Here is a 27,755-nt window from a genome sequence, read left to right as displayed (position 1 = left end):
AGTAGGGTTCATAGATAATGTTTTTTAGAAGTAGTAGTAGTAGATGTTAATTAGTAGTAGTGGTGGTACTAGTTAACTAGGGCAGTAGGGTTAATAGTAGATGTTTTTTAGTTAGGGTAATAATAGATGTTAAGTAGTAGATAATGTAGATGTTAATTAGTTCAGTATGGTTTAGTTTTTGAATTGGGTTTGGTTAACTAGATGTTAATTAGGGCAGTAGGGTTTAGTTTAGAGTAAAATTTAGTTCAGTAGTTAACTAAATATAATCTATATTTTGTTTTTGAATTGAGTTTGAGAGAGCATGAGATTTGTGTAGATTTTCTTAAGTGTCAAACACTAGGAGATGAAAATTTGAAGTGGTCATGATATATGCAAATTCCTCAATTGTGTTTGCTCATGTTTATCTACTGTTGTAGTTTCTCATGTACATATTCTTAAGTGGTCCTGTTATATGCAACATTGAAGTGGTTTGATTGTGCCCAAGTGGCATTTTGTTGTTTCCAAGGAATGAAGCCGAGTGGCCTATGTTTTGCCGGAATGTCGATTCATTTCCGTTCCGGCAAATTTCAGGTGCTCGATTTGTCCACTTTTTAGCAAAGGTCATGCCGAAATTTTTCGTGAATTTCAGCATGACTTGTGCTACAAACTAGGACATATCGAGTGCCCGGGATTTGCCGCAACGGGAAGGAATCAACGTTCCTGCAAAACATAGGCCTTTTTTATGTCATTATTCATTTTATTAGGTCTAGAATTAATTGACTAAATTTAATCATAGGAATCATGGCTAGCAACGATGAAGGACAGGGTTCTGGTGATTGCGACGACGTCTACCGGGCGGCAGATGAATTTTTGAACCTTGCCGACGATGAACGGTTGTTCTTGCTGGGCCCACCTGTCGCATCGGAGAGTGAGACCGACATGGAGACCGGCGCTGAGACTGAGACCGGCTCCAAGACTGGCGCCGAGACCGGCACCGAGACTAGCGGAGCCGGTATAGAACCGAAAGCAAAGAGGCAACGGCGCCCAAACCAGCTCATCACTAGAGTGGTGGTGACGGAGCTGGACGATGGCATTTTTGAGCCAAAAGAGCCCGCGGAAGCGCGCGCGTGCTACGGCAATCAAATAGGCTGCATCGTATGGACAGCCGCCACCATCAACGATGAGAAACTAAAGAAGATAGATAATATGAGGCCCTCCCTCCTAAAGAAGCTGCACCAGGTATTCTTGTTCCTGGGCCGGGATGAAAAGGAATATAAAAATCCAGATAAAGACCCGGCAATGAAGAAGATAAAAAAACGCGCCATGACCAAGTTTAGTGACACGTTGGCCGCCTGGAAAGCAAGGGTGAAACATCGGATCATCAACAAAAAGGAACCCTACTCTGAGATTGTAAAGGATAATCCGACAATCACGGAAGAGCAGTTTGAAATATTCAAGGCGGCTTGCCATGCCGAAGCTGCCAAAGAAAAGTCGAAGTACATAAAGGGGCTTCAACAGAGGAACATGGGGTGCCACCACCTCGCAAGCCGTGGTTACGGCGGGAAGAGGCCCATATGGGCCAACGAGGACGCGGAACGCGAAACTCTGGGCATCCCAGACCCCTTGGCGGAGTTCACCGTCCCGCAGGAGCGTGACGTCCTCAGGGCCCGGTACCATTGGGACCCAGTCAAGAAGGTTTTCGAGACGGACCCAGTCACGACGGAGTTCATGAGACTGCTGGTAATTTTAGTTTCTGATCAATTCGACTGCATGTTTAGTCATATTTGTAAATGATCCTTGTTCCTTTTGCAGAGAGAGCAGCACAGGATTGCGGCCTAAAGCGACTTGCCGTTTGAGGCATTGGCGAGGCCCAAGTGGGACACCCCATTCAACCGTGCGTTGAACATATTGAAAGGACTCCCGGTGGACACTCAGCCGTCGTATGGACGCGTGCACGGTGTTGGAGACGGCGCCACGTGGAAGAAGTACTACCGTGAGACCACGGAGGAGAGAAAGGAAAGACAGAGGTTAACTGAAGAAAACATCAACAAGAAGGTTGAGATTGCGGTTGAGAAGAAATCAGCTGAGACAGTCGCAACAGCGGTAGCTGCCGCAAAACAGGTGATTGCAGATATGTCTGGTGTCTTGGTCCCGGCCTGTTGTCAGTTGGAGCAGGCAAAATCCAGAAAAAAATGCAGCGGACTTTCCCCTTGCCGACTTCTTCGGGAGCAGCTCGACTAGCGTTGCACTAGCACCTACACCTGCTCCTGCACCGGCTCCCGCACCAGGTCCTGCACCGGCTGCCGCACCTGCTCATAGCAGCCCGTCCTCCGTCTCGGACGTGCTCGGCGGTGCTTCATCTTTGGCTGAGCTCAACGCCCTCACGGTATCTATCACATCGGCCCTCTTCAATAAATGTATAATCTCCTGTTTCCATTGCCTTTCGAATGTCTCACGTCGCAGACATGTCTTTGCAGGACGACGCAACCCCGTGCACCATTTTGCACACCACCGGCGACCAGAGGGTGGACGTGGGGAAGGCGACGATAATGAAGCCGAAGGAACCATTGTTCCACAGCCAGCCGATCCCCCCGACATCTTCAAGGTTTCCGTGGCCAGTGTCAAACCGGGCCACGAGAATTTTGATCCTCCGATACTAGGGGGGATGATGACGAGACCCCGCGGTGGCTTGGCGATTGCAATGGGTGGGTCCTGTTGTGGCCAAAGAGTCTGCTTTGTCTGGAGGCGGCCGGGAGCACACCCACGAGCACGCAGCCTCAGCAAGGTATGAACATCAACAACCCACCTACCCAATTAGCGTCGGCTGTCGTGCTGGGTGATAGCAGACGGGGTGAGGAAGAGGCTCCATTAGTCGCTGATGACGTCGCCATAGATGAGGATGAGGATGACGATGACACTCAATAGTATCTCAATACTGGCGCCTATGATGAGTACTTAGGGTTTGAGCGTCATGAGTCGGTGCCTGAATTGCCACCTCCGGAGGCTGAACGTATTATAGACAACCTTCCGGTAGCAAAGAAGCATAGGAAGAGACCGAGGAAAGGCAACAAAGCTTCTTCTATGATCCAGCCGCCTCCGCAGCCTCGGGTTCAAGACCGTATACCTATCCCCGGTGCGGCAAAATGGCTTATCCCCGGTGAACCAATCCTACCTAAGGCAGCGGTAGAGGCCGCACACGGCGATCTAAGGAGACTTCATGGCGATGTGGTGCGGAGGGAGAAAAGCCTCATCACCTCGGAAAATCCAGGATACCCACTCTACGTGGTTAACGTGCCGCAGCAAAGGTCGTACGTCCACACATTCCCCGCGGAGAAGTTCTTCCTTCGATTCGATTACATCTTCGACATGTTTCACTTGAAGAAGCTGGATTTTACGTTTGTCTGCCTTTATGCCTTGCACATGAACTACATCATCGGGATTGAGCAGATACCTTATATATGTGTCGCTGACCCGTACTTCATGCACGAGGGCTTCCTGGCAGTCTGCGCAGAGCACCGTGAATACGCGAGGGATTACATCCTAGATTTCATGGTCGCCAATAAGGACAAGGAGACGATTCTCGTGCCTTATCATCCCATGTAAGTCATCCGCGCGGATATCCTTCCTTCGATTTCAATCATACATTTGCACGGTGGAGGCTAATTAATTTAAGGTGTACTTATTTTGCGCAGCGGCGGTCGCGCCGTCCTCATCATCCTTTACCCCCGATACTCCCACGCTCTTTACTTGGACTCGTCGAAGAACATGAACAAAAAGGATTACACCCACATCAAGTCTCTTCTTGATAGTGCTATCTTTTTCTACGGCGTACAGGGTGGAGAGATCAAGACCAAGAAGAAAAGGGACGGCAGGCCCGCCTTCGGACCGACTTCTGCTGCATCCAGCAACCGAGTGATACTCTTAGTGATGGATTCTATGTCCTACACCACATGCTGGAGTACAGAAAGGATCAGCAGAACCTTCGCATGTCACCTACAGCCGGCGATGCCCATATTATGCAATGGTAAAAGAACGTAGGAGATATTCCGGATCATCGACTTCGAGCTGAGTTCTATCACATCTAGCGTGAACTTTCCCAAGTCATCACGAAGGAGGTCCTCAAAAAAACAGGCATGTTCTACGAGGAAGGGCAAATGTCGCGGGAAGTCGTCCGAACACGTGTAGCCGCTCAGCGTCTCAACCTGAAGCCTTTCACTAAGCTCGGGGACTATCTCACTGACTTGGATGGATGGCACGACATGTTGGAGTGATTGTCGAAATATGACAATGTGTTCGTTTAGTCCATACTTTCTGTATGATGAAACTTTGAGTTATGCAGGACGAAACTTTATTTGTGATGAAATTAAACAGTCCTCCTCGACTAGCGAAGATCACTCTAGTTAGGTCATATTGGGTACGTTGAACTTTGTTATTTATGCTTATGATATGTTGCTTCTATTTTTGCCAAGTCTGTCTCTTTCTGTTGCTCAACTATATATGTTGCATATCATCGACTCATGTGACGATGCAGGTGCATAGATCATCGATGGTGAAGAAGTGCTACGCCAGGAGTATACGACGGGTGGCCGGAGTGTCAGGCCCAGGTGTACCGGTTTCCGGTTTCCGAGTGACAGCCAGTAGTTAGTTTAGGTTCACGGTAGTGCGAGAGAGGGATACGAACTCATGTACTGCATAGTTCCGCTCTCACTCATAGTGATAGCTCTTCTCGCGTATATCATTGTTTAGATGGATGACGATGTAGTTGCAAGTAATCGAGACTTGTATCGCTATTTTCGAGATGATGACAAGAGACCACTTTTTGTTGGATGATGATTATGATGATGCAATGATTTGATGCTATGATTACATTTGTATGTGTATGATATGCTAAACATTATTGTAGAAAGCCTGTTCAAATACAAAACAAATATGCAAAAAAACTAATAAAACTAATAGTAGCGAGGGGAATAAAGTTAGCAGCAACGCGCTCTTACTAGTAGCGCGCCCTAATTAAAAGCGTTGCAGCTATTAGCAGTAGCACGTTGAACTAAAGCTCGCTGCTGCTAGCCATGTATAGCAGTAGCGTGGGGCAACACGCGCTACTGATACATGTTAGCTGTAGCGCCGTATTAGTAGCACGGGTCCCCGCGCTACTGATACACCAAATACCCGCGCTACTGCTAGGCTTTTCCCTAGTAGTGAACGGTAGTACCGGGCTTGGATGCGGGCGTAAAATTTTATAGCCGCGGTAGTATTGTGCCGGGTTGGCACGGTAGTACCGTGCCTGGAGCGGCAGTAAAATTTTACTTCCGCACCTCGGGCGGTAGTACCGCTCCAGCGGAACGGTAGTACCACACGGGGCGGTTCTTGCACGAGCAAGCGGTAGTTCTCCAGGAGGAGCGTAGTACCGCACAGAACAATCATCTCATAAGAACGGATCTAGGAACAACCCAAAAATTAGTTGATCAAAACTACACTGTTGCATCACACCAAATAGCATATCTACTACACTAGCACTCTCCAACAATCTCCTCTTGCAAAGATTTAGCCAAAAATCACAAGAACTACACATGCATCTCCCCAAAACCTAAAAGCACAACAACGGGGCAAAGAGAGAGGGACTAGGGGGGATACCGGGTTCCATGGCAAGAGGGCGAGGTGGGGATCGATCCCACCGGTCGGAATGCGAGGAGAGCGGCAGGAGACGGAGATCCGGCGAGGTCCTCCAGCGCCGTTCTTGGGCAGGAGAGAGAGAGAGAGAGAGAGACGAAGTGGGGAAAAGAGATGAATAGGTATGGGGGAGTTGGAACTCCTCCTGCCCGCTCTTAACCCCCACATGCTCGCGACGGCGCGGTAGTACCGCGGGTCATCACGGTAGTACCGCCCGGGCGAAAGTACCGCACACAAGGCGGTAGTACCGCTCTTCCAGCGACAGTAAAAAATTTACTGCCGCGATGGAAGCGGTAGTACCATGCCTGGGACACAGCTGTGCAAGCACATGAGCAACCCATCTCCAGCGGTAGTACCGTGGCTAGCAACGGTAGTACCGTAAACCCAAGAAAGTGTACGTTTCGACACAAAAACAGAAAAACACGGCCTTTGCAATGCAAACTTCAAGCAACCGGACACCAAACGAGCACATACAGGAGGCAACTCAAACACAAACACAGCTCAAAAGAAGGCAAATGGAGACTCAGCGATGGATAGGTCCGGAGTCAGGATGGGTCAAAGCGAACGCCGATGGTGCCGTCTCAAGGCATGGTGGCAAAAGTGGTGGCGGCGTCATTCTGAGAGGCGACCATGGGGACTTCCGAGCGGCGGCCTGCACGTTCAGCAACGGAGAGGTGGACGCCGAGACGGCGGAGCTGATGGCATGCAGGAGGGCGGTCCAACTAGCAGGAGAGATCAATGTCCAGAAGCTACACCTTGAGACGGATAGCAAAACGGTGGCGAGTATGCTTGCAGACCCGGACAAGAACCTCTCGGCATCGGGACCGTGTGTTGAGGAGATCAAACAGATGTTGCGTGGCTTCAGCGAGGTGAAGGTGTCGTGGGTACGAGGTTCAGCAAACTCCACGGCTCATAAGTTAGCTACAAGGTAGGCGTAGTGGAGGAACGCTGTAAGCTTTGGCTAATGGTACCTCCAGACTTTGTACTCGATGTGGTCTCGGATGAGATCCTGGACTTTTATTAGATAAATATAAAGCGGCGGGAGTTACCCTAAAAAAGTAGATCATCTCTTTCCTTTTGTATGTACTACGTGTTGTGGCGTGGCGGTGCGGAAGCCGTACGGTTGTTGCCCTCGGCAATACCGCTGATCAATCTGCCGTATGCGGCCTGATTCTTCGATCGGCGCATCAATCCAACCAACCTCAGGTACGTTCAGTCGCAACGAGCGAGAGCCAATGCCCGGCGACGGAGGCGTCCACCGAGGGTGGTCCGACCTACCCGACGACCTTCTCCACACGGTGTACCTCAGCTGTTCCACGGCGTACGACCGAGCGCGCTTCGTTGCCGTCTGCGCTTCTTGGCGCACCGCCGCGTCATGGCACCGGCCGCTGCTGCTCGTGTTGACGCCCGGCCGCAAGCGCGTCCGGGAGGCGCATGCGTACAGCCCCGAGGACGATAGGTCACTTGCGTGTGCCGCTGCCGTCGGGCAGCCGGGAGCTCCTGGGATCCCATGACGGCGGCTGGATCGTCACCGCCAGCGTCGAGTTCGGTATCCTGGTCGTGAACCCTTTCTCCGGCGTTCAGGTGTCGCTCTCCACAAACCGATCGAAAGGTATGCACAGCGCATGAATCCACAGGTTTCAGGAAAATCGTCTTTTCGGAGGAACCCTCTTCGAGGGGATGCATCGCCGCCGCCATCATCGGCAATTGCACCATTGGCCTATGCGGAACTGGCTGCCCGGAGTCTGAGTGGATGGCTCGAGGATTAGCAAACAACCGGTACCTCGACGACATTGTCTTTTGCAAAGGCAAGCTCTATGGCCTCACGCGGTACAGCAAACAACTGCTCAAGTTCGACATTGTCCTGGACAGGGACGGGGCTCCCGAGGTCACCGCAATCCACCGGCTATCCACCATCAAAAGCCCTCTCCCGTGTGCACGGGGCGAGTACTACTGAACAGGTCACATCTTCGAGCTTCATGGTAGGCTAGCGATGGCGATCGAGATCTGATCACACTATGACCATCAGGTAGTGTACTTTGTTAGGGTGTTCGAGCTTGTCGACAAAGTGCCACATGACTCCATGTGGGTAGAGGTGACGAGCTTGGGAGACTTGTGTCTTGTTTGTGGGACAAGGGTATTGCAACGCGGTGCACATGTCAGGCGCGGCGGTGTGGAGAAGAATCACATCTACCACTCCAAGCAATGCTGCCTTGACCATGGCGAATTCACCCGCCAGTTCTCGAGAAGGTTAGACCTTGGTAGTTGCAAGGTGTACCGTTGGGAAAAGGAGGGCGTTTGTCCACCCTCGGAGAGGATCATGTCAACTGGATATCATTACAACACTGATGTGGAAAATTGCATGTGCCTTCTACCAGCAGACTTTTAACCATCAGATTACTTATTTGACTAGCGCATTGCATAAGTATCATAGCACTGATTTCTCATCAATCTTATGTAAGAGCATTTTTATTTCGGAATTAGTGTTCCATGTTATTTGAGAAACACAATTTCTGTTGAGAAAGGCATCGTTTATGTTATGATTTTGCTACGTTGTGCTTTGTGGTTGTGAACTCGGGGATCGGCAATGTCTCCTTGACGAGGACACCCTTCCAAACTAACTGTACCAAGTGTTCCCCTTGCATTTCCCTTGCCATCGATGGGACCCTTTTACCCTTCCAGACTAACACCGATCTGATAAAAACAATCAGACGGGGCTTCAAAGTGGCTCCGCACTCAAACGGTTGACCTAAAACATCACGACAAGAAACAAACCCAACTTTTTTTTTGTGAATAAGAAACAAACCCAACTAATCTTTACCTAATAATAAAGTAAATTGGGTTTCTTTAGTCCGACATGGCATTTTTCAGAAAAGTCCCTCTATTTCCGAGAATTCAACCCGCAATCCTGTTTTAAGTTAAAACGAATAGTTATTTTTGTATTTTACAAAAAAGTCCCTGTATTTTCTTGAAATCAACCCGCCGTCCGGATTTAAGTCACACCGGTCCGTTATTTTATATTTTTTCGAAAACCCCCTGATGTTTTAGGTAATTCATCCGCGGATCATATTTAAGTCAAACAAATGCTTTTTAAAATCATCCATATCTTTTAAACCGTAACTCCGATTTGAACATGTTATATATGAAATTTGATTAGAAAAATACGTAGAATATGAATATGAGATTATTTTTACCTGTTAAGTATTTTTAAATATTATTTTCGAATATATTTGAGTCAAACCAAATGATTTTCTAAATTATCTGTATCTTTTAAACCGTAACTTCGATTTTAACATATTATATATGAAATTTTATTAAAAAATGTGTGGAATCTAAATATGATGTTAATTTTACCTGTTAAATATTTTTATAATATTGTTATGCAAGCAAACTTATAATTTATAGCGCAAGATTCTTTTTTTTTCATACCGACGGCGATCCGGATTGCAAATAAACACCCCACTATAACCATATACGGAAAAGAAAATATCGATAACTACACATGCATACCTCTGAAAAATGTCACAGGGGAAAACAACAGATTTCTCATCGCGAGAGTGAGAGAAAGCGAGCGAGCGAGAGAGAGAGAGAGGGGGAGGGAGGAGAGAGGGAGAGAGAGACGCCTTAGGATTAACCATATTCAACACACGTTTTTTGTTGTTTTGTGTGAACACCAAGGCCATTGCCGGCGAGGGTGAGAAGGAGGATAAGCGGCAACACAAATATGATGCCTCGCAAAAATAAAGGAGATGGACCTATTGTGGTCTTGAGTGATGGTTGTTGAGTTAAGAGCGTGTGTTATATTTTCTCTCCCGTTGCAACGCAAGGGCTCTTTTGCTAGTAACTTACTTATATATATGTCATGATAGAAGTAAGGTACATGAAGGTCCACGACAACAAAGCGTGTGTTTATGTCATGGACCTTCAAACTGGCACAATAGATGAGATGGTAGACTGCCTTCAATAAGCCTCACTAGTGGTGGGGACGTCGTGCTCTTGCTGACGGATTGGTTCACTCTCTTCCTTGTTTGGCTTGGTAGGTCTCTTTCTCAAGTTGGATATTGCCAAAGCGTTCGACTCCTTATCTTGGTCGTTCCTGATGGAGGTGCGCCGGGCGCGAGGGTTTGGGTGGAGATGGATAAATTGGGTTACTGCGCTGCTTTCCTCGGCAAGCACAAAGATCATTGTCAATGGTGTTCCTGGGAGCATCATCTACCACGCCCAAGGACTAAGGCAAGGGGACCCGGTCTCCCCCTTGCTCTTCGTGATTGCCATCGATGCTCTATCTGCTCTCATCAACTCAGCCACGGCTGTGGGCGTCCTCAGCTCCTTCAGAGGGATACAGCCAATGCAAAGGCTCTCGGTCTACGCTGACGATGTTGCTATGTTTGTGAAGCCCTCCTTGCAAGACTTGCTTTGCGTTAAGGAACTATTAGAGGTCTTTGGTGAGGTGTCAGGCCTATGGATCAACTTCTCAAAATCAGCCGCGATTCTAATCAGGGGTACGGAGGAGGACGGGCTCAGGGTGAGGGCGGTGTTGCAATGTCAGTTAGGCGCTTTTCCATGCAAGTATCTTGGGATCCCGCTAGCGATCCATCACCTGGGACGCTCGGACTGGCAACCGCTTCTCGATCAAGTTAGGAAGGTGGTGCCTACATGGCAAAGAGGTTTGATTCAGCGGTCGGGAAGATTGATCCTTGCCAAATCTGTAGTCTCTGCAAGGCCGGGGCACCAGCTCATGGTGCTTGATGCTCCAGGATGGGTCTTTGAAGACATGGATAAATTGTTGGGTAACGTAGCAGAAATTCAAAATTTTCTACGCATCACCAAGATCAATCTATGGAGTAATCTAGCAACGAGGGGAAGGGGAGTGAATCTACATACCCTTGTAGATCGCGATGCGGAAGCGTTGCAAGAACGCGGATGAGGGAGTCGTACTCGTAGCGATTCAGATCGCGGTTGATTCCGATCTAAGCACCGAAAGAACGGTGCCTCCGCGTTCAACACACGTGCAGCCCGGTGACGTCTCCCACGCCTTGATCCAGCAAGGAGAGAGGGAGAGGTTGGGGAAGACTCCATCCAGCAGCAACACGACGGCATGGTGGTGGTGGAGGAGCGTGGCAATCCCGCAGGGCTTCGCCAAGCACCGCGGGAGATGAGGAGGAGGAAGAGGGGTAGGGCTGCGCCAAAAGGAGACGTTCTCATGTCTCTTGGGCAGCCCAAACCTCAACTATATATAGGGGGGGAGGGCGCTGCGCCCCCCTTAGGGTTTCCACCCCCAAGAGGAGGCGGCCAGCCCTAGATCCCATCAAGGGGGGCGGCCAAGGGGAGGAGAGGGGGAGGCGCCCCACTAGATGGGCCCTAAGGCCCATCTGGACCTAGGGTTTGCCCCCTCCCACTCTCCCATGCGCCTTGGGCCTTGGTGGGGGGGCGCACCAGCCCACCTGGGGCTGGTCCCCTCCCACACTTGGCCCACGCAGCCTTCTGGGGCTGGTGGCCCCACTTGGTGGACCCCCGGGACCCTCCCGGTGGTCCCGGTACATTACCGATTTCACCCGAAACTTTTCCGGTGACCAAAACAGGACGTCCCATATAAAAATCTTTACCTCCGGACCCTTCCGGAACTCCTCGTGACGTCCGAGATCTCATCCGGGACTCCGAACAACATTCGGTAACCACGTACATGCTTTCCCTAGAACCCTAGCGTCATCGAACCTTAAGCGTGTAGACCCTACGGGTTCGGGAACCATGCAGACATGACCGAGACGTTCTCCGGTCAATAACCAACAGCGGGATCTGGATACCCATGTTGGCTCCCACATGTTCCACGATGATCTCATCGGATGAACCACGATGTCGGGGATTCAATCAATCCCGTATACAATTCCCTTTGTCCATCGGTATGTTACTTGCCCGAGATTCGATCGTCGGTATCCCTATACCTTGTTCAATCTCGTTACCGGCAAGTCTCTTTACTCGTTCTGTAACTCACATCATCCCGTGATCAACTCCTTGGTCACATTGTGCACATTATGATGATGTCCTACCGAGTGGGCCCAGAGATACCTCTCCGTTTACACAGAGTGACAAATCCCAGTCTCGATTCGTGCCAACCCAACAGACACTTTCGGAGATACCCGTAGTGCACCTTTATAGCCACCCAGTTACGTTGTGACGTTTGGCACACCCAAAGCATTCCTACGGTATCCGGGAGTTGCACAATCTCATGGTCCAAGGAAGTGATACTTGACATTAGAAAAGCTCTGAGCAAACGAACTACACGATCTTGTGCTAGGCTTAGGATTGGGTCTTGTCCATCACATCATTCTCCTAATGATGTGATCCCGTTATCAACGACATCCAATGTCCATGGTCAGGAAACCGTAACCATCTATTGATCAACGAGCTAGTCAACTAGAGGCTTACTAGGGACATGGTGTTGTCTATGTATCCACACATGCATCTGAGTTTCCTATCAATACAATTCTAGCATGGATAATAAACGATTATCATGAACAAGGAAATATAATAATAACCTATTTATTATTGCCTCTAGGGCATATTTCCAACAGTCTCCCACTTGCACTAGAGTCAATAATCTAGTTCACATCACCATGTGATTAACACTGACAGGTCACATCACCATGTGACCAACACCCAAGAGTTTACTAGAGTCAACAATCTAGTTCACATCTCTATGTGATTAATACTCAATGAGTTCTGGTTTGATCATGTTATGCTTGTGAGAGAGGTTATTAGTCAACGGGTCTGAACCTTTCAGATCCGTGTGTGCTTTATGAATATCTATGTCATCTTGTGGATGCTACCACGCGCTATTTGGAGCCATTTCAAATAATTGCTCTACTATACGAATCCGGTTTACTACTCAGAGTCATCCGGATTAGTGTCAAAGTTCGCATCGACGTAACCCTTTACGACGAACTCCTTTCCACCTCCATAATCGAGAAAATTCCTTAGTCCACTAGGTACTAAGGATAAGTTCGACCGCTGTCATGTGGTCCATTCCCGGATCACTATTGTACCCTTTGACCAACTCATGGCAAGGCACACTTCATGTGCGGTACACAGCATAGCATACTGTAGAGCCTACGTCTAAAGCATAGGGGACGACCTTCGTCCTTTCTCTCTCTTCTGCTGTGGTCAGGTCTTGAGTCTTACTCAATACTCACATCTTGTAACACAGCCAAGAACTCCTTCTTTGCTGATCTATTTTGAACTCTTTCAAAATCATGTCAAGGTGTGCGTTCTTTGAAAGTATCATCGGGCGTCTTGATCTATCTCTATAGACCTTTATGCCCAATATGTAAGTAGCTTTTATCCAGGTCTTCCTTTGAAAAACTCCTTTCAAACAACCCTTTATGCTTTCCAGAAATTCTACATCATTTCGGATCAACAATATGTCATTCACATATACTTATCAGAAATGTTGTAGCGCTCCCACTCACTTTATTGTAAATACAAGTTTCTAACAAACTTTGTATAAACCCAAAAACTTTGATCACTCCATCAAAGCGTATATTCTGACTCCGAGATGCTTGCTCTAGTCCATGGAAGGATCGCTGGAGCTAGCATACCTTTTAGCATCCTTAGGATCGACAAAACCTTTTTGATTGTATCACATACAACCTTTCCTTACGAAAACTGGTAAGGAAACTTGTTTTGACATCCATCTGCCAGATTTCATAAATGCAGCTAATGCTAACATGATTCCGACGGACTTAAGCATCGCTACGGATGGGAAAATCTCATCGTAGTCAACTCCTTGAACTTGTGGAAATACTCTTTGCCACAAGTCGAGCTTCATAGACGGTAACATTACCGTCCACGTCCGTCTTCTTCTTAAAGATCCATTTATCTCGGATTTCATGGCTTCTAACCATTTGTCGGAATATGGGCCCACCATCGCTTCTCCATAGCTCATAGGTTCATCGTTGTCCAACAACATGACTTCCAAGACAGGATCACGTACTACTCTGAAGTATTACGCATCCTCGTCGTCCTACGAGGTTTGGTAGTGACTTGATCCGAAGTTTCATGATCACTATCATAAGCTTCCACTTCAATTGGTGTAGGTGCCACAGGAACAACTTCCTGTGCCCTGCTACACACTAGTTGAAGTGACGGTTCAATAACCTTATCAAGTCTCCACCATCCTCCCACTCAATTCTTTCGAGAGAAACTTTTCCTCGAGAAAGGACTCGTTTCTAGAGGCAATTACTTTTGCTTCCAGATCTTGAAATAGGAGGTATGCCCAGCTGTTTTGGGTATTCTATGAAGATGCATTTATCCGCTTTGGGTTCGAGCTTATCAGCCTGAAACTTTTTCACATAAGCATCGCAGCCCCAAACTTTTAAGAAACGACAACTTAGGTTTCTCTAAACGGTGTCGTCTCAACGGAATTGCGTGGTGCCCCTTTTAAAGTGAATGCGGTTGTCTATAATGCCTAACCCATAAATGATAGTGGTAATTCGATAAGAGACATCATGGTATGCACCATATCCAATAGGGTGCAGTTATGATGTTCGGACACACCATCACACTATGGTGTTCCAGGCGGTATTAATTGTGAAACACTTTCCACAATGTCTTAATTGTGTGCCAAACTCGTAACTCAGATACTCATCTCTATGATCATATCACAGACATTTTATCCTCTTGTCACGACGATCTTCAACTTCACTCTGAAATTACTTGAACCTTTCAATAATTCAGACTTGTGTTTCATAAAGCAAATACACTCAGCATCTACTCAAACCATCTGTGAAGTAAGAACATAACGATATCCACTGCATGCCTCAGCACTCATTGGACTGCATACATCAAAAATGTATTACTTCCAATAAGTTGCTCTCTTGTTCCATCTTACTGAAAACGAGGACTTTCAGTCATCTTGCCCATGTGGTATGATTTGCATGTCTCAAGTGATTCAAAATCAAGTGAGTCGAAACGATCCATCTGCATGGAGTTTCTTCATGCATATATACCAATAGACATGGTTCGCATGTCTCAATCTTTTCAAAAAAAAACGACTGAGTCAAAGATCCATCTACATGGAGCTTCTTCATGCGTTCTATACCAATATGACTCAAGTGGCAGTGCCACAAGTATGTGGTACTATCATTACTATCTTATATCTTTTGGCATGAACATGTGTATCACTACGATCGAGATTCATTTTAGGTGCAAGACCATTGAAGGTATTATTCAAATAAACAGAGTAACCATTATTCTCCTTAAATGAATAACCGTACTGCGATAAACATAATCCAATCATGCTCAACGCAAACACCAAATCTCGATAGTAGAGGGAGCATGCGATGCTTTGATCACATCAACCTTGGAAACACTTCCAACACATATCGTCATCTCACCTTTAGCTAGTCTCCGTTTATTCCGCAGCTTTTATTTCGAGTTACTAACACTTAGCAACCGAACCGGTATCTAATACCCTGGTGCTGCTAGGAGTACTAGTAAAGTACACATTCATATAATGTATATCCAATATACTTCTGTCGACCTTGCCTGCCTTCTCATCTACCAAGTATCTAGGGTAGTACTGGTTCAGTGACCATTCCCCTCATTGCAGAAGCACTTAGTCTCGGGTTTGGGTTCAACCTTGGGATTCTTCACTAGAGCGGCAAACGATTTGCTGTTTCATGAAGTATCCCTTTTGCCCTTGCCCCTCTAGAAACTAGTGGTTTTACTAACCATCAACAATTGATGCTCCTTCTTGATTTCTACTTTCGCGGTGTCAAACATCGCGAATAGCTCAAGGATCATCATAACTATCCCTGATATGTTATAGTTCATCATGAAGCTCTACTAGCTTGGTGGCAGTGACTATGGAGAACTATCACTATCTCATCTGGGAGATTAACTCCCACTCAATTCAAGCGATTGTGGCACTCAGACAATCTGAGCACATGCTCAACGATTGAGCTTTTCTCCCTTAGTTTGCAGGCTTAAGAAACTTGTCAGAGGTCTCATACCTCTTGACGTGGGCACTAGTCTGAAATCCCAATTTCAGTCTTCGGAACATCTCATATGTTCTGCGACGTTTCAAAAACGTCTCTTGTGCCACAATTCTAAACCGTTAGCATTACGCATTGAACTATCACGTAGTCATCAAAACGTGTATGCCAGATGTTTCATAACATCTACAGACGACGTTGAGGTTCAGCACACCGAGCGGTGCATTAAGGACATAAGCCTTCTGTGCAGCAATGAGGACAATCCTCAGTTTACGGACCCAGTCCGCATAATTGCTACTATCAACTTTCAACTAAATTTTCTCTAGGAACATATCTTAAACAGTAGAACTAAAGCGTATGACATAATTTGCAAAGACCTTTTGACTATGTTCATGATAATGAAGTTCATCTGATTATTGAACTCCCACTCAGATAGACATCCCTCTAGTCATCTAAGTGATACATGATCCGAGTTCAACTAGGCCGTGTCCGATCATCACGTGAGACGGACTAGTCATCATCGGTGAACATCTCCATGTTGATCGTATCTTCTATACGACTCATGCTCGACCTTTCGGTCTCTCGTGTTCCGAGGCCATGTCTGTACATGCTAGGCTCGTCAAGTCAACCTAAGTGTTTTGCATGTGTTCCGAGGCCATGTCTGTACATGCTAGGCTCGTCAACACCCGTTGTATTCGAACGTTAGAATCTATCACACCCGATCATCACGTGGTGCTTCGAAACAACGAACCTTCGCAACGGTGCACAGTTAGGGGGAACACTTCTCTTGAAATTTTAGTAAGGGATCATCTTACTTACTACCGTCGTTCTAAGCAAATAAGATGCATAACATGATAAACATCACATGCAATCAAATAGTGACATGATATGGCCAATATCATCATGCTCCTTTGATCTCCATCTTCGGGGCACCATGATCATCTTTGTCACCGGCATGACACCATGATCTCCATCATCATGATCTCCATCATTGTGTCTTCATGAAGTCGTCACGCCAACGATTACTTCTACTTCTATGGCTAACGCGCTTAGCAATAAAGTAAAGTAATTTACATGGCATTATTCAATGACACGCAGGTCATACAAAAAATAAAGACAACTCCTATGGCTCCTGCCGGTTGTCATACTCATCGACATGCAAGTCGTGATCCCTATTACAAGAATATGATCAATCTCATACATCACATATATCATTCATCATATCTTCTGGCCATATCACATCACATAGCACTTGCTGCAAAAACAAGTTAGACGTCCTCTAATTGTTGTTGCAAGTTTTTACGTGGCTTGTATAGGTTTCTAGCAAGAACGTTTCTTACCTACGTAACACCACAACGTGATATGCCAATTTCTATTTACCCTTCATAAGGACCCTTTTCATCGAATCCGTTCCGACTAAAGTGGGAGAGACAGACACCCGCTAGCCACCTTATGCAACTAGTGCATGTCAGTCGGTGGAACATGTCTCACGTAAGCGTACGTGTAAGGTCGGTCCGGGCCGCTTCATCCCACAATGCCGCCGAAACAAGATAAGACTAGTAGCGGCAAGAAGAATTGACAACATCGACGCCCACAACTACTTTGTGTTCTACTCGTGCATAGAAACTACGCATAGACCTAGCTCATGATGCCACTGTTGGGGAACGTAGCAGAAATTCAAAATTTTCTACGCATCACCAAGATCATTCTATGGAGTAATCTAGCAACGAGGGGAAGGGGAGTGAATCTACATACCCTTGTAGATCGCGATGCGGAAGCGTTGCAAGAATGCAGATGAGGGAGTCGTACACGTAGCGATTCAGATCGCGGTTGATTCCGATCTAAGCACCGAAAGAACGGTGCCTCCGCGTTCAACACACGTGCAGCCCGGTGACGTCTCCCACGCCTTGATCCAGCAAGGAGAGAGGGAGAGGTTGGGGAAGACTCCATCCAGCAGCAACACGACGGCATGGTGGTGGTGGAGGAGCGTGGCAATCCCGCAGGGCTTCGCCAAGCACCGCGGGAGATGAGGAGGAGGAAGAGGGGTAGGGCTGCGCCAAACGGAGACGTTCTCATGTCTCTTGGGCAGCCCAAACCTCAACTATATATAGGGGGGAGGGGGCTGCGCCCCCCTTAGGGTTTCCACCCCCAAGAGGAGGCGGCCAGCCCTAGATCCCATCAAGGGGGGCGGCCAAGGGGAGGAGAGGGGGAGGCGCCCCACTAGATGGGCCCTAAGGCCCATCTGGACCTAGGGTTTGCCCCCTCCCACTCTCCCATGCGCCTTGGGCCTTGGTGGGGGGGCGCACCAGCCCACCTGGGGCTGGTCCCCTCCCACACTTGGCCCACGCAGCCTTCTGGGGCTGGTGGCCCCACTTGGTGGACCCCCGGGACCCTCCCGGTGGTCCCGGTACATTACCGATTTCACCCGAAACTTTTCCGGTGACCAAAACAGGACTTCCCATATATAAATCTTTACCTCCGGACCCTTCCGGAACTCCTCGTGACGTCCGGGATCTCATCCGGGACTCTGAACAACATTCGGTAACCACGTACATGCTTTCCCTATAACCCTAGCGTCATCGAACCTTAAGCGTGTAGACCCTACGGGTTCGGGAACCATGCAGACATGACCGAGACGTTCTCCGGTCAATAACCAACAGCGGGATCTGGATACCCATGTTGGCTCCCACATGTTCCACGATGATCTCATCGGATGAACCACGATGTCGGGGATTCAATCAATCCCGTATACAATTCCATTTCACCCGAAACTTTTCCGGTGACCAAAACAGGACTTCCCATATATAAATCTTTACCTCCGGACCCTTCCGGAACTCCTCGTGACGCCCGGGATCTCATCCGGGACTCCGAACAACATTCGGTAACCATGTACATGCTTTCCCTATAACCCTAGCGTCATCGAACCTTAAGCGTGTAGACCCTACGGGTTCGGGAACCATGCAGACATGACCGAGACGTTCTCCGGTCAATAACCAATAGCGGGATCTGGATACCCATGTTGGCTCCCACATGTTCCACGATGATCTCATCGGATGAACCACGATGTCGGGGATTCAATCAATCTCGTATACAATTCCCTTTGTCCATCGGTATGTTACTTGCCCGAGATTCGATCGTCGGTATCCCTATACCTTGTTCAATCTCGTTACCGGCAAGTCTCTTTACTCGTTCTGTAACTCACATCATCCCGTGATCAACTCCTTGGTCACATTGTGCACATTATGATGATGTCCTACCGAGTGGGCCCAGAGATACCTCTCCGTTTACACAGAGTGACAAATCCCAGTCTCGATTCGTGCCAACCCAACAGACACTTTCGGAGATACCCGTAGTGCACCTTCATAGCCACCCAGTTACGTTGTGACGTTTGGCACACTCAAAGCATTCCTACGGTATCCGGGAGTTGCACAATCTCATGGTCTAAGGAAGTGATACTTGACATTAGAAAAGCTCTGAGCAAACGAACTACACGATCTTGTGCTAGGCTTAGGATTGGGTCTTGTCCATCACATCATTCTCCTAATGATGTGATCCCGTTATCAACGACATCCAATGTCCATGGTCAGGAAACCGTAACCATCTATTGATCAACGAGCTAGTCAACTAGAGGCTTACTAGGGACATGGTGTTGTCTATGTATCCACACATGCATCTGAGTTTCCTATCAATACAATTCTAGCATGGATAATAAACGATTATCATGAACAAGGAAATATAATAATAACCTATTTATTATTGCCTCTAGGGCATATTTCCAACATAAATGGATTAGGGCGTTCTTCTGGGCGGGCAAAGACAAGGTCAATGGCGGACAATGCCTTGTAGCTTGGGACACGGTGTGCCGTCGTGGGCTGGGAGTCCGAGACCTACGCAGGCAGGGAATCGCGCTGCGTGTGTGCTGGGAATGGCTTCGCCGAACTGATCCGTCCAGACATTGGCAAGGGCTCCCGATGGCTGAGGATGCTAATGCCAGGATGGTCACTACTAGAAAAAGGCTTGTTAGTGGCGCACCTATTTTTGCCATTAATGGCGCACTATAGGTGCGCCATTATTACCACGCCACTAGTAACAAATAGTAATGGCGCACATTTGGTGCGACATTACTATCACAGATAGTAATGGCGCACCTATAGTGCGCCATTACTATGCTAGAAGTGCGCCATTACTATCTGACTTAGTAATGACGCACCACATAGAAGTGCGCCATTACTAACAATTTTTTTTGAATTTTTTTGTTTTTTTCTTAGTCTCGGGCCACTATGGCTTAATCTCGGGTCAATATGCTTAATCTCAAGTCAAATCGCGCTCCGTGGTCAAACTTTCCGGAAGGTCACCCATCCTCACTGAAAGATCGTGGATGTCGCCTAGAGGGGGGGGGTGAATAGGCGCTTTAAAATAATTACAGTTGGCTTGAACAAATGCGGAATAAACCTAACGGTTAATTTGACAAGCACAAAACCTACAACAACTAGGCTCACCTATGTGCACCAACAACTTATGCTAAGCAAGATAAACAACTAAGTGATAGCAAGATATATGACAAGAAACAATATGGCTATCACAAAGTAAAGTGCATAAGTAAAGGGTTCGGGTAAGAGATAACCGAGACACGCGGAGACGACGATGTATCCCGAAGTTCACACCCTTGCGGATGCTAATCTCCGTTTGGAGCGGTGTGGAGGCACAATGCTCCCCAAGAAGCCACTAGGGCCACCGTAATCTCCTCACGCCCTCGCACAATGCAAGATGCCGTGATTCCACTAAGGGACCCTTGGGGACGGTCACCGAACCCGTACAAATGGCAACCCTTGGGGGCGGTCACCGAACCCGTACACTTTGGCAACCCTTGGGGGCGGTCACCGGAACCCGTCAAATTGCTCGGGGCGATCTCCGCAACCTAATTGGAGACCCCGACGCTTGCCCGGAGCTTTACACCACAATGATTGAGCTCCGAACACCACCAACCGTCTAGGGCGCCCAAGCACCCAAGAGGAACAAGCTCAAGGGCACCAAGCACCCAAGAGTAATAAGCTTCTCAACTTGTAACTTCCACGTATCACCGTGGAGAACTCAAACCGATGCACCAAATGCAATGGCAAGGGCACACGGAGTGCCCAAGTCCTTCTCTCTCAAATCCCACCGAAGCAACTAATGCTAGGGAGGAAAATGAGAGGAAGAACAAGAAGGAGAACACCAAGAACTCCAAGATCTAGATCCAAGGGGTTCCCCTCACATAGAGGAGAAAGTGATTGGTGGAAATGTGGATCTAGATCTCCTCTCTCTTTTCCCTCAAAAACTAGCAAGAATCCATGGAGGGATTGAGAGTTAGCAAGCTCGAAGAAGGTCAACAATGGGGGAAGAACACGAGCTCAAAGGATTAGGTTCATTGGGAAGAAGACCTCCTTATATAGTGGGGGGAACAATCCAACCGTTACCCCCACTTCAGCCCCGCAGAGAGCGGTACTACCGCTTGGCCAACGGTACTACCGCTTGCCCCTATAAGCGGTACTACTGCTCCCCCTCGCGGTACTGCCGCTGGGCCCAGAGCGGTACTACCGCAAACGAGTGGTACTACGGCCCCCACTGCCGCGGCTAGTACCGTAAAACCCGACACGAAAAAGACCCCTCGAATCGAGGCGGTACTAGTACGAGACCGCAGCGGTACTACGGCTGGGGGCTACCAGCGGTACTACCGCTTGTAGCACCCAAGCGGTACTACCGCTCCGGCCCGCGGTACTACCGCTGGGACCAAAGCTGCCATAACTTCTGCATATGAGCTCCGAATTGAGCAAACTCAAGCTTGTTGGATAGAGGAAGACGAGTAGCATCAAAACAGGGGAGGTATGCCAACAAATAGAGGAGTGAAACCTCCAACCGAGAAGAACCGGCATAACCTCCAACATCGAAAACATCATAGAAGATGCGAGTGAACTCCGTTTTCGATGAACTCGAGCTTATCATCAAGATGACCATAAGCTCCAAAACTCACAAAGAAAAGAACCAAACAAGAACCAATAAAGATGATGCAAGGATGCAACGGTTTGAGCTCTCTACGAATGATACGATCAAGCTACTCATCGAGAGCCCCCCCTTGATAGTACGGCAATCGATCCTATAACCCGGTCTCCCAACTACCATCATGAGACCGGTAAAATAGAAAACCTATCAAGGGCAAACCTTTGCCTTGCACATGGTCCACTTGAGCTAGATGATGACGATCTTGACTCCCACAAGTTGTACCACCTTTCTTGGTTGCGTTGGCTCGATGAAGACTAGTTGATTGCTCCCCCATGCTCCACTATGGGTGAGCCACTCTTCCGCACATCTTCACAAGTCCATTGTCACCACAATGGACGGCAAGCTTCAAGCATTTGATCTCTTCATGATGCTTCACTTGAACTTGCACATCGCAACATCTTCACAAGTCCATTGTCACCACAATGGACGGCAAGCTTCAAGCATTTGATCTCTTCACGATGCTTCACTTGAACTTTCACACCGCAACCTAACCCCACAAAGAACTCTCACGAAGATCATGGGTTAGTACACAAAGCGTAATTGACAATGCTTACCACACCATGGGATCGCTTGATCCCTCTCGGTACATCTTCTACGCTTTGTGAGTTGATCAAGTTGATTCACTCTTGACTTAGTCTTGATCAACCATGAATCTTTTCAACTCTCTTCATTTGGATGATGTCTTGAAGATATATATGAATGATCACACAATCTTCTTCTCCAAGACATGCTTGCAATAAGCTCAACTCTCACATGACCAATCTTTGGATAATTCCTTAATAACACCTTGGTCACCACATAAACTCCTTGAAACCAACACATGAACTTCAAGAAATGCCTATGGACAAATCCTTCAAATATAACTCAAGGCAACCATTAGTCCATAGAGATTGTCATCAATTACCAAAACCAAACATGGGGGCACCGCATGTTCTTTCACTCACACTACTCCAGCCTGAGCATGCTTAACTTCGTAGTTCTATCCAACCCCAGCACCAGCTCACTTAACAGGCACTTGTTGATATATCTATCATATCAATCCTATTAAACCTTGTTGATGTCTATGACTTTGTTCATGTTCATGAGTGTGATGAAATTTTGAAAAAATATTTCAAACTTCCCGGTCATATTATGTATCATATTTTGAACATTTTTTTCAAAAAAAAAATTCGAAACCAATTTTTTTCTGTTACTAGTGGCGCACCTAGCAAATGGTGCGCTATTAGTAAGTTTGATTTTTTTTTCATTTCCCCCCCTCTAGATCTTAAAAGCCCCGTATCGTTTATTCTGTTAGGTTTTTGGGGATTCTGAATTCGGATGTAACTTTTCGACTAGATGATTTTTCAAATAAAAAACTTTTTAATCCAAGTTCGTATGCAAATTTTACTAAATTCCAAAGAGATTTTGCAAATAAAGTCGAAATTCATATTTGTAAATTTTCCCAACAACTAGACCACATATCACGTGGGAAACTTATTTTCTTTTATTTTTTGGCATTTCCATCATTTTATTTTATTTTTTTAACTGAAAAGGCGGTCCGGGGGGGTGGTGCATTTGGTTATGAGTTGTTAGCAGTGGCGCACCAGGGGATAGTGCGCCATTACTATGTCACCTGTCAAAGTGCGCCATTACTATGTGTATGACTTGGTCAAACTTAGTAATGGCGCAGGTGCACCATTACTATGTTTGACATAGTAATGGCGCACCTATGCAAAGTGCACCATTACTAAGTTTGAACAAGGTTTGACCCAGTCATACACATAGTAATGGCGCACTTTGTACAGGTGCGCCATTACTATGTCAACTAGTAATGGCGCACTATCCCCTGGTGCGCCACTGCTAACAATTTTTTTTATTTTTTTTCAAAACTAGTAATGGCGCACCACACACCAGGTGCGCCATTAGTAATATGTCAATAATGGCGTATCTGTATCTGGTGCGCCACATACATGGTGTGCCATTAATGTCCATATTAGCTATAGCCCTTTTCCTAGTAGTGGGTGTTCAACAGCCTGGTCAAGATCAGTGTTGGAGATGGCGAGAGGGTCTTATTCTGGATAGACCGATGGATTCACGGGTTTACGGTCGCTGAGATTGCTCCCCTCATCTCCGAGATGGTGAGCACGAGGGTTCGCAAGAGAAGGACAGTCAGGCAGGCCTTGTCTGGGAATGCTTGTACCGCGGATGTGCAAGGTGATATCTCTTTCACGGTGCAAATGCATTTGGCCAACCATCTTTCACGTCTTTCACGGTCCCGACCAACGACCAGAGACCTGACCTGTTCACCTGGCCGGCTGATATCTCCGGATCTTATACTGCGTGATCTGTTTACCATAGGCTTTGCTTGGGTTTGGAGCGCTCCCCGACGGCGAAGGGCATCTGGAGAAGCTGGGCACCCCTTCGATGCAAGATCTTTGTCTGGCTTGCAGTCCAATATCGGCTCTGGACATCTGACAGACGTGCCAGACATGGTCTCCAAGAGGAAACGTCTCCGTGCTTCACTTGCCTCCAAGAGGAAGACAATGCGGACCACATCCTGATGCAATGTGTGTACACTCGCGAGGTGTGGCATCTCTGCCTTGACTCCTTCCAGCTCAACATCATTGCGCCGACCACAAACATCACCTTCACTGCTTGGTGGACGGAGCAGAGATTGAGGTTACATGGCAAAGTGCGACGAGGTTTCGACTCCTTTGTCATAGGAACGGCTTGGGCTTTGTGGAAGCAGCGCAACGCGAGGGTGTTCAACATGCCGCGTGATCAGATGTCACCTCCCCAACTTGTGGCGGTCATTCGAGCTGAGATCGTAGATTGGACTAGTGCAGGGCTTGGTTTTGGAGGTCTAGATCCTTTTGTGAGAGTGTAGCCGTGTGTGTCTAGGCTGGTGTTGGAGTGGGGTTGGCCAGCTTGGATGTGCGCATCTAAGTTTGGACTCTTGTAATTATCCTTCTGCCTTCTATAAAAATATTGTACGCTATTGGCGTACTCTCGAAAAAAAAGTATAGAATCTACGGTGAGAGCTTGGGAGACATTACTGAGAGCAACTATCTTCAGATGAGAAAATTATGTTGTCACGGGTTCAATCACTTCCCTACCTGCCTACATGCAACTAGATAAAGTGGAAAGGAAGTTAACGTCTACTAGTACTGTATTATAAAATAAAACAGGAATAAGATATGGATACGGTGTCCTGGATACGTAAGATCAGCATGTAGTTGGATTGGAGATCTTTTTTCTGTATTGGTGATTGGAGATCGAGTCTAACTCTAACAATCGACGTCGACGACCACCAAAATAGAAATAGGTACGTACGCCAATTATACTCATCCCCACATCGACGCACGCTACTCAGCCATGGCGGCCTCGCTCCCGGATGACATCCTCCGCGAGATCCTAGTTCGCCTTGATGACGCGGCCGACCTCTTCCGTTGCGCCGTGGCATGCAGACGCTGGCGACACCTCGTCGCCGATCCCTCCTTCCTACGGTGCCGGTGGCCGGACCACTCACGCGCCTCCTTCGCCGGGTTCTTCAACAAGCAGCGGCATCGTGATCAAGGGGCCAAGGTGCTCGTCCCGACGCCATGGTCGCCGCTGGGCCATGGGCGCCGTGCCATCAGCTCCTTCGTGCACGACGTCCCGGCAAGCCTCTTGTACCGCGCGGTGCCGCTCGTCTCGCATCGTGGCCTCCTCCTTGTGCACCTCCTCCCGGCCCGTGGCACGGATGATTGGTGGGTCGTTTGCCTGGCCGTGTGCAACCTGCTCGTTGGCACATGCGACATGCTCCCTCCTCTATTGGACAGCTCTATGGGCTTGCGTGAGTACAAGCATCACGGCTGTGCCGTCCTATCCGGTGATGACTGTCGCTCCGGTGACGGCGAGCAGCCACCGAGCACCTCGTCCTTCTACAAAGTGATAATCATCACCACTGGTCGCGATCACCAGATTGGCTTCAAGTTTGACGTGCACACGTTCTCGTCCGGCAATGAGAGTTGGAGTAAGCACACAAAGTGCTTCAGCGACACCATAGATTCCGACATCCTCGGCTCACTGTGTCAAAGCGACGCCATTGTGCACCGCGGCACCGTCCACTGGCTATTTAATAGTTGGACGGCGCAATGTTTCTGCCTTGTTAAGCTAGATGCCCGGAGCTGCGACATCACATTCACAAGGCTCCCCGTCCCAGCAATGTATATCGAAGATCATGCATGCCTTGGCCTGGCTACAACCGGCGGCGCCCTCTCGGTACTAAAGATGCAAGAGGCAGCAAGTCCCAAGCTAGATATATGGAGACAGCAAGAGGACCACCAGAGTGCACACGGTACCTCGCAATGGCTCTGCACTGATACAGTAGAGTTAATACAACCTAGGAGGACGGAGACTCACGACAGGGACATGCTTTACATACTACTAGGAGAGAAGTGTGGGAAATTACTTGTCAACAACAGGCGTCGGCGCGTGTACTCAGCCGACCTAGAGACAGGGACAGTGGAGGCAGTGGCTGACTGGCGCAGCTTACACCCTAGCACCCCTCTAGATGTTGTGCCTCTGGAGATGGACTGGCCGGCGCTCTTCCTTTCTCGTCTTGGTACTGCCAGGTATGTATACTTGGTTTGATTTGCAGAAGTAATGAACCTCAATTAGCTAGACTGATTAAGTGTTGCTACTACTTTACACGATTGATTGATTGTCTGCTTCACATTAACATCGATAATTTTAATTACCGTGCTCTAAATTTGATGTCTTCCTCACACAAAATATATATTGGACGATCTTGATGGCTTGTTCTTTTGTTTTTTGATTAGCGAATCCGGCATTCCGGTCCCGTCTCCCAGTGGAGAGGCAGCTCCAAGAAGGAGTAGGCGACGCAGGGGAAGAGGCCGCGGGAAAACTTGCAGCCGTGGCAAAGCAACAGACGAAGGAAAGGAGATAGCCAGCTCCACATGGTGATAATATTAGGACGTGTGTATTTCTATGTGAAGATTTATTATGGATATATTGAAAAAGAGAAGCTCACGGTATATTAGTAAAGAAAAAAAATGATCATGTTATCTCAAATTAAGTGTATCACCAAATTCTAACCACATTTGTTAAAACGGGCGTATTCGAGAAAAATAGATGAATCGGGCAGCAGTTTCGATTTACCTCCTGGATGACGACGTGGCCCGGCCGGCGTAGGGCTGCCCTAACTAGTAAAGGTACGTGGCAATCGAGCTAGCACAAAATACAATAAAAAAACAGAAGAATAAAATACTGCAGATAAATTGTTTGAGGTTCTGTGAATTTCAAAAGGAGATTTAGCAACACGGTTTCACAAAACACACCCCGGCCGGGCGTACGTACAGACGTACAGTACCCGGACGCATGCAATTTGGGCTGTAGGTCAACTATCCAACGCGATTTCCCTAAAAAAACCTATCCAACGCGATTCCATCTATCGGATGACCGGAGGAATCGCAGAAAAGTTTGTTAGCGTGGACGGCGTAACCCTACCCTAGCTGGATACGCCGATGAAGCGGGCGGCGGCTTCGCGTTCCCTCCCGGACGACGAGGTCCTCGAGATCCTCGTCCATGTCAAGGACGACGCGGCGGCGCTCTACCGATGCGCCACGTCGTGCAAGCTATGTCACGGCCTCGTGGCCGACCCGTCCTTTCTTCACCGCTGCTGGCCGGAGGAGGCGATGGGATGTGGTCGCTGAGCCCTTAGTACCTTTGTGCCGGCTGCATCGGAGCTCCTGATCTACGCGGAGCCGCTCGTCTCCCGCCACGGCCTCCTCCTCGTGAGCCTCTCCCCTCATAGGGCCGGCGCTGACCCGGACACAATGTTGGCGCCGCCTCCTCGCAGCGCCTCTTCTTCTTCTGTCTCGAGCTGCCTCGCACAGCTCTCTATTCTCTCAATCTCTATCATCTCTCTTGTACTTTCTCTCAAGAACACACAAGACAAAGAGAAGCACGCGCGCACACACACATGTACCAAGGGAGACCAGAAGAGCTTTGCCGTGAGGTCCTTCCCTTGGTGTATACAACGCTATATGTTTTTTCCTCAGCCCTCATGGCCTCACTTTTCTATTACTCAAT

The 27,755-nt window shown here is 48.0% G+C and overlaps 1 protein-coding gene across 1 annotated transcript; it reads left to right on the top strand.

Annotated features, from left to right (window-relative positions):
• The first annotated feature begins 24,975 nt into the window (after positions 1–24,975).
• On the top strand, positions 24,976–26,729 carry LOC123075925 (uncharacterized). Its single transcript, XM_044498424.1, has 2 exons — positions 24,976–26,275; positions 26,483–26,729. The coding sequence occupies exons 1-2, from the start codon at positions 25,035–25,037 to the stop codon at positions 26,625–26,627; spliced, it is 1,386 nt and encodes a 461-aa protein (XP_044354359.1). The 5' UTR covers positions 24,976–25,034; the 3' UTR covers positions 26,628–26,729.
• The last annotated feature ends 1,026 nt before the right edge of the window (positions 26,730–27,755 follow it).

This window comes from Triticum aestivum, chromosome 3D (genome assembly GCF_018294505.1).
Source record: "Triticum aestivum cultivar Chinese Spring chromosome 3D, IWGSC CS RefSeq v2.1, whole genome shotgun sequence".
NCBI classification, from domain to species: Eukaryota; Viridiplantae; Streptophyta; class Magnoliopsida; order Poales; family Poaceae; genus Triticum; species Triticum aestivum.
The sequence above is the reverse complement of the archived record's forward strand: the minus strand, read 5'-3'. Positions and strand labels throughout refer to the sequence as shown.

Coding starts and splice junctions, on each gene's coding strand:
- LOC123075925 (XM_044498424.1), top strand. CDS start 25,035: ATGGCGGCCTCGCTCCCGGATGACATCCTCCGCGAGATCCTAGTTCGC. Junction 26,276..26,482: donor TCTCGTCTTGGTACTGCCAG/GTATGTATACTT, acceptor TTTTTTGATTAG/CGAATCCGGCATTCCGGTCC.